At 46.6% G+C, this 11,035-nt stretch overlaps 1 protein-coding gene across 1 annotated transcript in view; it reads left to right on the forward strand.

Annotated features, from left to right (window-relative positions):
- LOC135821619 (uncharacterized) overlaps positions 1 to 8,944 on the forward strand; it is a 30,802-nt gene extending 21,858 nt beyond the window's left edge. The window contains exons 17-23 of the mRNA XM_065334618.1: positions 231 to 311; positions 445 to 532; positions 2,055 to 2,152; positions 3,683 to 3,748; positions 4,124 to 4,290; positions 5,943 to 6,027; positions 8,222 to 8,944. Of these exons, the coding sequence (XP_065190690.1) occupies positions 231 to 311; positions 445 to 532; positions 2,055 to 2,152; positions 3,683 to 3,748; positions 4,124 to 4,290; positions 5,943 to 6,027; positions 8,222 to 8,332 (696 nt within the window). The 3' untranslated portion in view covers positions 8,333 to 8,944. The remainder of the gene's footprint in view (positions 1 to 230; positions 312 to 444; positions 533 to 2,054; positions 2,153 to 3,682; positions 3,749 to 4,123; positions 4,291 to 5,942; positions 6,028 to 8,221) is intronic.
- Positions 8,945 to 11,035: the final 2,091 nt, after the last annotated feature.

Below are 11,035 nucleotides of genomic sequence, written 5' to 3' on the forward strand. Positions count from 1 at the left end.
AGGGGTGTGCTGGAATATGCAACTGCTGAGTGGGCATGAAAGCATCATTTCAAGCATTGAAGTTCAGCGCATGCCAAATGTTGGAATGAGTGAAAATGGATCTGCTGGCAAGTCATTGGGACAGTCATTTTAAATGTAAAATGAAAATGGACCTCACTTGTGTGATGCTCTGCTGCTACTGGGGGAAACTGCTTCTATGATGTTTGCTATGCCACTTTTGTTGTGCATAGGTCCAAGCGGAGATGGAAGAATTCCGTGACCGTGGCGTAGCACTGGACGGAGAGAGAAAGCGAATACTCAGTATTCTGGAGGTACGGGTAGATGTACTGCGGCGGGTCTTGTTTTGCTCAAGATGGTATTATGTGATCTCGCGAGACCCACCTGCAATTTTATGAATAATAGATGGCTGACACATTGTGCTCTGTTTTGTTTGAAATCCCATAGAAAGAGCTTGCGGTCCATGTGGAGCGCAGAAACTTCAACAAAGGTCGTATTTCACTCTACCGTAGCACTCTGGATGAGCTGAAGTCGGGTAAGTAGCCTGTTCTGGCTATCCTAAACGCATGTGTCTGGTCGTACATGGATATGCACACGCCACACACTAACACCACACCCACGTATGCATATACCACACACTAACACCACACCCACGTATGCATATACCGAGTGCGGCCTTGCGGATAACATGAAGAGTGTGTGACCCTGAGCACCAGAACTCAGAGCATGTGTAGTGCTTTGTGCATGTTTACCCATCTAGTTGTCTAAGTATTAAGCTCTCTGCCCCGGTGCTGTCACCCATGCTTGCTTCACATACCAGTGTGTGTGTGTGTGTGTGTGTGTGTGTGTGTGTGTGTGTGTGTGTGTGTGTGTGTGTGTGTGTGTGTGTGTCCCATAGGGTGCAGTGGTACATAGCCAGCAATCGCATGTCATCACGTACATTGAAAATCAACATAATTTTTGCGAATCGACCTTATTTTCAGGATCACTTTTCAACGAGAACGAAGCAAAGTCTCCCGAACGAAGCCTAGAGGAAGAAAATCACCCTCTCCACTTCACCATCACGATACTGACATAGATACGAGATGAAACAACTAAAAAATCCACAAGAAAACTGTACGGCCGTCATCGCGCTGACTTTGGTCTGACTTTGGTCTGAGAATTTCTATCACGATCAAAAATGTACGAGGAGCACTGAAAAATAAGCCACAGACGTACCTTTATCGCTCTCTACTCCTTTTTCAAGGCACAAAAGTCGCCTCTCCACTTTCAAACCAGGAACCAGACATGCCAGTGGTCCTTTTCAGCTGCTCCACGAGCGCAGGAAATGTTCACCAAGGGGCGCAGAGCAGCATCCATTCCAGAAAAAGAGCTAAAATACGAGTGAGACTGCATGCCTGAGTACATGAGTACATGTATGAGTACATGCAGAAAATAGTCAATTTCAGCGTTTCTGCTCCAAACAGCAATTAGCTTCGACTAGAAACAAAGATTACACCAAAGGATCAAACAACAACCATTTTCTGCAGTTTTTTGCAGATGGCTTCCTTGTGCTTGGCCCAGCACGCCAAAAATCACACCTTGGAGGAGTACAAAAATTACAACTCTCATATGTCCTCGATTGCTGGCCATGTGTGCAGTCGATTTCCAATCGAGAGGTTGCGGGTTCAATTCCCGACGATTATGGTCGCACACGTCTTCCTTCTCTTTCTCGGACTCTTCCTGACTTTTCATTCATTCTCCTGGGTGGTTACCAACAGCCAATGTATGCCAGAGTATGTGGTGTGGTGTGTGTGTGTAGAAAAAAAATGGAAAAATGAAAAATAGGGATTCACTGCCCAGAAAAAAAGTCACTTCAAACAGCTGTGTGGTGGATACCAGGCTAAAAATAGTGGCGGTCAATTCATCAGCCTTGCAAGCTGTTGAATGGTGTAAACCCAGCACAAGTTGCTATGTCTAACATAGCTGTTCGCTATCATCGCTTCCGCGATGGGCATGTCTGAGGTCTGAGGTGTGTGATCATGTGCCAATTACGCATGGCGTGTTTGTGACTGTAGGCGTCAACTCAATGTTCAATAAGGTCGGCTGTGACCCATCAGCAATCAATGACATGTTAGGTGGACAGCAGGGTGTCACAGACGCTAGTGTACTTCAGGTAAGATACCACTGACCAAGACCGTTTCGGCCCTTGATGATGATGACAAGACCTTTTCGGCCCTTGATGATGATGACAAGACCGTTTCGGCCCTTGATGATGATGATGATGATGTGCAACATAGAATGTAACAGTGGCGCCGACCAGACTGATGGCGTGTGGAATTGACCTTGATCAGTGCCTTTGCCCCCTTTACCTGTACTTTACCTACCCTGTCCCGGTGACATCGAGATATGAATTCTGTTTCCTGACTCCTCTTGTTTCTCCCTTTTCGTAACTGTTACATTGGAGACCCAGAGTGATATCACAGTTTGTTGTCAGTGATGTCACTCGTCTGCTTTCATGAATACGGTAAAGTCTTGTATAAAAGCCGCGGCTTCTATGACTTTCTTGGTGAAATTTTGCAGGCTTCTATATGAGACAGGCTTCTATACAAGACAGGTATTTCTATGTATGTCAACAGCCTCAACACTAAAACTAGGCTTGTGTGTGATTTGATGGGCCCAAAATTGCGGCTTCTATTCGAGGGTGGCTTCTATTCAAGTGCGGCTTTTATACAAGACTTTACGGTATGCTCACCAGTGCTATCAGTGCTATCAGTGCTATCAGTGCTATCAGTGCTATCAGTGCTATCAGTGCTATCAGTGCTGTCAGTGCTGTCAGTGCTATCAGTGCTATCAGTGCTATCAGTGCTATCAGTGCTGTCAGTGCTGTCAGTGCTATCAGTGCTATCAGTGCTATCAGTGCTGTCAGTGCTATCAGTGCTATCAGTGCTATCAGTGCTATCAGTGCTATCAGTGCTATCAGTGCTATCAGTGCTGTCAGTGCTGTCAGTGCTATCAGTGCTGTCAGTGCTATCAGTGCTATCAGTGCTGTCAGTGCTGTCAGTGCTGTCAGTGCTGTCAGTGCTATCAGTGCTGTCAGTGCTATCAGTGCTGTCAGTGCTATCAGTGCTATCAGTGCTATCAGTGCTGTCAGTGCTATCAGTGCTATCAGTGCTGTCAGTGCGGTCAGTGCTGTCAGTGCTGTCAGTGCTGTCAGTGCTATCAGTGCTATCAGTGCTATCAGTGCTATCAGTGCTGTCAGTGCTATCAGTGCTGTCAATGCTATCAGTGCTGTCAGTGCTATCAGTGCTATCAGTGCTGTCAGTGCTATCAGTGCTATCAGTGCTGTCAGTGCTATCAGTGCTATCAGTGCTATCAGTGCTGTCAGTGCTATCAGTGCTATCAGTGCTGTGGTGTTGTAGTAGATCTACTAGCAGGAGCATACAGCCAAAGCCCAAATAATTATGGTGTGTGTTTGTATGTGTGTTGGTGTGTTGATGTCTGTGTAACTTATGTGTGTGTGTGTGTGCGTGTGTGTGTGTGTGTGTGTGTGTGTGTGTGTGTGTGTGTGTGTGTGTGTGTGTGCGCGCGCATGTGTGTGCATGTGTGTGTATGTTTTGTGTGTGTGTGTGTGTGTGTGCGTGCGCGCGTGTGAGTGCTTGTCTGTGTTGCTGGTGTTGCTGTCGTCATTCTCGTCATGGTGCAGTATATTGGTATTATTGAGGAGCGTGCCAGTGAGCTGCTACAACTGCAGAGCTTTGTTCTGACCAAGGTATGTAAACTTGCACACAAACACACACACAAACACAATAGTAGTCTAAATGTGCAAATGACTAAGTGAGATTTTCTAGCACAGCTGCATGTGGTGTATGTACTAAGAAACATAGCCTGAATCTACATGGGCACATTGGTTGGTGCACAGCTCGGAAGGTGATTGTGAGCACATACTTGTGTCACTTGTCTTGCCATCTAGCATAATATTAATAGGCAGGACAAGAAGGATTTAGCAACTCATAAAATGAGTATGGAATGAGTCGCCGAGTCATCTTCACATTTAAACTTGAACGATTATTATCAGTAGAATTTCCTCCTTCCTTCTATAAATGGAGCTGAAAGTGTGCAACTTTCTATGCTGTTTTGTATGCAGGAGGCCGATGAAGCCATTGAGATTGCACGCGAGGCAGCAGAACGACAAGAGGAAGACGTGGAGAAGGCTATTGCGGCTGTCAAGGCAACGCTACCCGTGACACTGCTGATGAACTCCATACCAGCAGCACCACGAGTTTCACATGAAGTCATTGCACCAAGTACTATGTAAGGGTACTTGTAGGATGTATGCTACTTCAAACTACTGTATAGCAGCAGGACATTTTCTACTTCAAACTACTGTATAGCAGGACATTTTCGGACGGAAATATTTTCGGACAAAGCCGAAATTCGACCTTTCGTACGGATTCTTTTTTTGTACCGTGCTGCATGCTAAATGCACGTGTTCAAGTAGTACGCATGTATAGTGTACATAATTTCACATGAACAAATTTCAGTACGGAATTAATTTTAGTACAAAAGAGGCCGTGTACGAAATCGTACGAAAATAAATTCCGTCCGAAAATTTCCTGCTATACAGCAGATGAAAAACCCCATCATGCACTACAATAGTATACACTAGTAGTGCAATATCCAGACGTACTATCCAGACGACGTACTATCCAGACGACGTACTATCCAGACGACGTACTATCCAGACGACGTACTATCCAGACGACGTACTATCCAGACGACGTACTATCCAGACGACGTACTATCCAGACGACGTACTATCCAGACGACGTACTATCCAGACGACGTACTATCCAGACGACGTACTATCCAGACGACGTACTATCCAGACGACGTACTATCCAGACGACGTACTATCCAGACGACGTACTATCCAGACGTACTATCCAGACGTACTATCCAGACGACGTACCACACGGCGGCTTGGAAAATGCTTTAGAGTGTTGGCCTTCTGAACTCAAGGTCGCAGGTCCTATCCCAGTTCATTGCAAGGAGACTCCCACTCCCAGCAGACCCATTTGAGATTGGGTACCTGACTTGAATCAGCTGTGGCTTGGAGAGCAGATACAGTGGGATGCCGATTATCCGGACGTCAACTTACCGGATGATCAGCTATCCGGATCGCCAGGTCGGGTTGGACACAATAAAATAGCGGCTTTCTCGAGTTTTTTTGCTGATTTCCCCCACTCAGAGCACCATTCAAGTGATCCATACCAGTAAGAGTATTACAACTGGTTGGAGTCAAAATGATGTATAACGGTAGTGTCATTTTGAGGAGCTGGAGTGCGCCTAGTTTCTGTTGTTCACGTACTGCCGAAGAGAATGAAATTTAATGATGAAAACATGCGGGAATATGCATGTTTTAGATGGATATGTGACTCCTCCCTTATCCGAATATTCTTCTCATCCAAACCTCTGGAGACAGCCCGTGCCCCGAGAGGTGCGGATAGTCGGCACTCTACTGTACCAAGTTCTCTATCATGGCTTTTGCAATGGGCATATGTATTGTACTTGTATGTGTGAGGGGGTCGTGCTTGTGGCTGTATGCGTCTGTGTGTATGTGTGAGGGGGTCGTGCTTGTGGCTGTATGCGTCTGTGTGTATGTGTGAGGGGGTCGTGCTTGTGGCTGTATGCGTCTGTGTGTATGTGTGAGGGGGTCGTGCTTGTGGCTGTATGCGTCTGTGTGTATGTGTGAGGGGGTCGTGCTTGTGGCTGTATGCGTCTGTGTGTATGTGTGAGGGGGTCGTGCTTGTGGCTGTATGCGTCTGTGTGTATGTGTGAGGGGGTCGTGCTTGTGGCTGTATGCGTCTGTGTGTATGTGTACACGTGTACTTGACTATTTGCGTATGTGTATTTGTGTGCCTGTGTGGGTGCATGTGTGTTCACATGTGTGCGCTCTGCTTCAGGGATGAACCCAGTCTTATCTCTGATGGCAGTGATCACGATGAGCCTTTCGACATGGATGAGTTAAGGGAACGTGCCAAGCGAGAGGTAAGGGCGTGGAGCACTGGCTGCACTGGTGTGTTGAATACTGAGTACATTGAGGTAAGGGCATGGAACACTGGCTGCACTGGTGTGTTGAATACTGGTGGTAACTTCGGGCATGGAACACTGGCTGCACTGGGGTATTGAATACTGAGTACATTGAGGTAAGGGCATGGAACACTGGCTGCACTGGGGTGTTGAATACTGGTGGTAACTTCGGGCATGGAACACTGGCTGCACTGGGGTATTGAATACTGAGTACATTGAGGTAAGGGCATGGAACACTGGCTGCACTGGGGTGTTGAATACTGGTGGTAACTTCGGGCATGGAACACTGGCTGCACTGGGGTATTGAATACTGAGTACATTGAGGTAAGGGCATGGAACACTGGCTGCACTGGGGTATTGAATACTGAGTACATTGAGGTAAGGGCATGGAACACTGGCTGCACTGGTGTGTTGAATACTGGTGGTAACTTCGGGCATGGAACACTGGCTGCACTGGGATGTTGAATACTGAGTACATTGAGGTAAGGGCATGGAACACTGGCTGCACTGGGATGTTGAATACTGAGTACGTTCCCGCTACTGTAGCTACTGTAGCTACTGTACTCGTTGCACTCATCTCTAGAATCTCTAGAATACGCTCTTTTATCAACCATGTAGCCATGTAGCTATCTTTTATCAACCATGTAACCATGTAGCTATCTTTTATCAACCATGTAGCCATGTAGCTATCTAGAATTGCACCATGACCTGGATACAAAATGTCAAGTTTGTGTCGAGAGTTGATGGTGGAGGGTGCATGTCGTCGAAATCGCTTCACCTGCCACTTGCTGGAGCGTTGTGCACCAAACATTCAACGAATGTTCTCGACATACCAGTGAATATTTTCCATGTTACATGTTTGTGTAAAACATAATCAACACCTGCCACGATGGGCTCATTCTTTCTCTGAAACCCTTCAATTATACCGTAGTAAAAACACCGGTGTAAACTAAGTCTTGTTCTCCGATTGCATAGTCATTTCCTAGACTGTTCTCACAGTGAAACTGTAAAACCCGGAAACTGTTGCGATCCGGAATCCTTTGCGGTTTTCGTGATGGGTGTGATGGCAAAAGTAAGCCGCTACGAACTGTAGTAAATAAACTGGGGAAACTGACTCCAATCGCGAACACACCCAGTTGCAAATTTGTCTGTGCTCGCGAATAGGAACTAAAATGGATGCAACGGTTTCCAGGTTTACAGCAGTACAGACTCGGATAAAGCATGCACCTGGTTATGTATGTATGAATTTCATTCCAGAGATCATCCTCCATAAGAGCGTGTATAAGTGTGTACCGTAGGCTGGTAAGACAGATTCGGTCAAGGCGCATGTACATTTCAGTCTTTCTGGAGTTTATCCTCTTGATTTCCTTCACTGTCGAGATGGAAATTGATGACGGTCGCTTGGCTGGACCATTAGAAACTGCTGAAGCTGGACCTAGCTGGCACAGCTGACGTCTGGTGCTCATCTTGTCAGGTTGTTTGCTGACGGGCCCTGCCTAGTCAGGCTGGCTGGTCAGTACAAGGACTTGCTAGCATGCTCTGCTATGTCATGATAGCTCAAACTGGCTACTGATCTCAAACTGGCTACTGATCTTTCACTCTGACCCCGAGGACACCGAGTTACGACTGCAAAGTGGAGATGACAAAGCAAGAAGGACCCGTGGGTGGGTGTGATCCCCGGGAGCAAGAGTACATAACCCCCCAGAGTGCGCAACTGGAATGGGGTTGTGGGACGGCGTAGTCCGTGATGTACGTCATTTCTTGAGTCGGACTTGCCTCATTTCATCGACGCCATGCACCACGTCCACACTCCCCCCCCCCCCCCCTCATGATGTCATTATTAAAGTGAACTTTCACACTCTGGGGGGATTATGTACGCTTGCCGGTAGCCTAATCGGTAGGACACTGTCCCGGAAAGACAGGGGTGCTGGGTTCGAATCCCGTTTGTGTTTATTATTTTAAACAGCCATGTTAATATATATGTTGGTGTTCGAGTCTCAAAGTGCAAACCGTGATTTTATGGTGTTCTGAGAAGAGATGTAAAACAACTAAACAACCCCCCCCCCTACGGGCAATGTAGCCAGTGAGCCTTGGTGAGCCCCGGCCTCATCCCGTCAGTCTACTATGTGCTGTGTATTTTGTTTTCGTGCAGCTGAGCAAGAAGGAGGCGAAGAAGAATGCAACTGAGCCAACACAAGAAGTTGAGCTTGCTGAGGGTGGTACACAGCGACTTGGTTCCAATACGACAACGAGTAGAAAGTGAACAGAAAATCAAAAAAAAACACCAAAACGTGGTAACAAGTCAAAACAAGCACATTGCGCAACCAATTCAGAGGTATGCATGAAACGGTGGACATAGTTGGTGGTTTGGAAACAGATTTAAAACGAGTTGGCTGTGCCCTCCTGGTGTGCCAACTCGTTTAGAGATGTACTACCGGTAATACCCTGGTCCTAAACTGAGTGATGTGAAGCCAAAACGAAATCTATGAGTATCTATGATATGAATGTATTCTGTTTCTCTAGAGCACTATAGTATGCATGTGCTATGTATAGTGCAGTCAGCGCTATCATTGTGCTATATGTATGTTCAGTGCAGTCAGCGCTATCATTGTGCTATATGTATGTTCAGTGCAGACACTATCATTGTCGTTTCTAACTTGTTTTAGGCACACATGAAGTTCTCAGTAGGATACCTGCGATTGTCCTCTTCATTCTTTTTGGCAATTGTTATTGTTTAGGTGTTCTTTTTCTAATAGTAACACTGCAAGCACCTTATTCCCGTGGCAAGATATGGGTGCTGCGGGCACACGGAAACGTAACTTTGGGCATACATTAATTCCGTGTGATGATGAGAGGTGGTCCTCCCCTCTATTTTCCTGTGTGCGTGTGCGTTTGTGTGTACAGTACTTTCAGGCGCCGAAGAACTGGGGGGGGGGGGGGGGCAGGGTTCTAGCCTAGTACATTCTTATTGTTAGCGAACACAGCAGTTTCGTTCTTATTCGGTGGTACAGTGACTGAGTCTTAACATGTACAGTACGTATCGGTTATAGCGTGGTCGTGTAAAAGAATATACTGCCTACAAGAATGAACTCTCATGTTTTCATAATCATAACATGGATTTCAAGTGCACATTTATTCTTACAAGCAATTTTATCGTACAGTAGAATATATCGGTCCTAAGAATGGACTTTGTGTAGGAAAACATACCAGATTAGTACAAAGTATATCGCCTGTAGTAATAATATCCGTCCAATGCAGTTCCGATCTGACTCGCGCTGGGTCGTAGTGCTGCAGGTTCAGCTGTTGTGGTCATGTAACTCATGTTGCATAGCCACATGGTAACCCTGGCCCTATGGCCCAGCATGGCCTACTATGGGACTATGACCAGCATGCACAGTACTAGCACTACATAATAAAGTCATTGCATGTATGATGATCTTCCTGCCTCTGCGCACATGCACATGATATGTCACACTTGATTTATCGTGTGTAAGAAATATCGGAAATAAGAATAGAAAGTGGGTGTTTTTCAAACACCCACGCTATAACCGATACTTACTGTACAAGTATGCGGAGTTTTACGTCTGAGCTGTAGTACATAATCATTATAACAAGTATATGACGGTTTCCGTTCTTATCTGCAATAGATCCAGCCTACACCGTTCTTAAAAATTTGTGAAATTCTAGCCTGGCCGTTCTTCGGCGCCCGACAGTACTGTATTTGTAAAGGCTGATTTCTCCAGGGCCAGCTGAACTCATGCACTACTTCCTGTAAGAACTGCGTAATGTTAGTGATGATTTGGCCCAAAACACCAAAATTAATGTGTTTCTATTGCCATGTATTCAGGAGTCAGGACACAGTACAGTAGAGTCGCGCGCTAAAGAACGTTGAGCCCAAAAAACTTCCAGCCTGAAATGCCGAGAACGCCACAGCCTAAAGTTAAGAACGGCGGTGTTGGCTTTCCGGCAGCTTTTGGGATAGATATGATCCAGTACGAATGATTTCTAAGAATGTGCTATAAGAACGCAGCCAGATTGCTGAACAAATTAAGAACGCCCCCGGCTATCCCCTTGGGAACAAAGTTCTCTTTGGACGTGTGCCTCTACTGTAGTAATCCAGGACAGCAGGGCAGCAGCACAAGGGTATTCGGATGCTGATGTTTCAAGCTTGGGTACAGATTTGTCAGATCATATTGCTAGTCTTGAACTAGCCAAAGGAAGGTGTGTGTGTGGGGGGGGGGGGGGCAGCGCCCTCCTACTCTAATCAGTGGCGGGTTTAGGGTGTGTGCAGGGGGGGGGGGGGGGGCGCCCCCCCCCCCTCAAAAGTTTCGACCTAGGTTTCGAAAAATAAAAAGGCAGGGCTGGGGGCGCGCACGCAGCCTGAAACGCTCGTCCAAAAGCGGTTGCACGATACGGTGCTCGAGCTGGAGTTGATTGTACACACTACAGAGCACCAGTGAGCATGCACGGCTACAGAAACACGGTGACCTGACTGTGTTTTTCAAAATGGCTGACCTGGGACAGTAGCATGATGTCATCTACCCCCACCCCATCCCGGCCGCAACCCCCCCCCCCCCCCCTCAGCCAAATCCTGGACACGCCACTGCTAATTGAATACCCCTCTGTGAAAAAGTGCTGTTTTTTTCATGCCATTCAACGAAAATGCAGTCTATGGTCACTACTATTGTAGAAGGTTCATAAAATGATGCACATTTGTTTGGGGTGAAGTTGGGGGTTTGCCCCATGCATTGCAGGTTGCATGGCAAGACATTTTTAGAAAATGGAAAAGTGGGTTGTGGCAGTAACTTTCCCATGCCCCCCCCCCCCCCCCCCCACTATTTTGACCTGGCTAGAATCATGACATAGTTGTGATGGCAAGATTCCGGAGTACCCCAGTGTACATCCCCATGCACATCCAGAAAACAGTACACCCACAAGAGTTCTCTCGTTAACTGAAAGGAAGCTA

This window comes from Sycon ciliatum, chromosome 1 (genome assembly GCF_964019385.1).
Source record: "Sycon ciliatum chromosome 1, ocSycCili1.1, whole genome shotgun sequence".
In the NCBI taxonomy this organism is placed as follows: domain Eukaryota; kingdom Metazoa; phylum Porifera; class Calcarea; order Leucosolenida; family Sycettidae; genus Sycon; species Sycon ciliatum.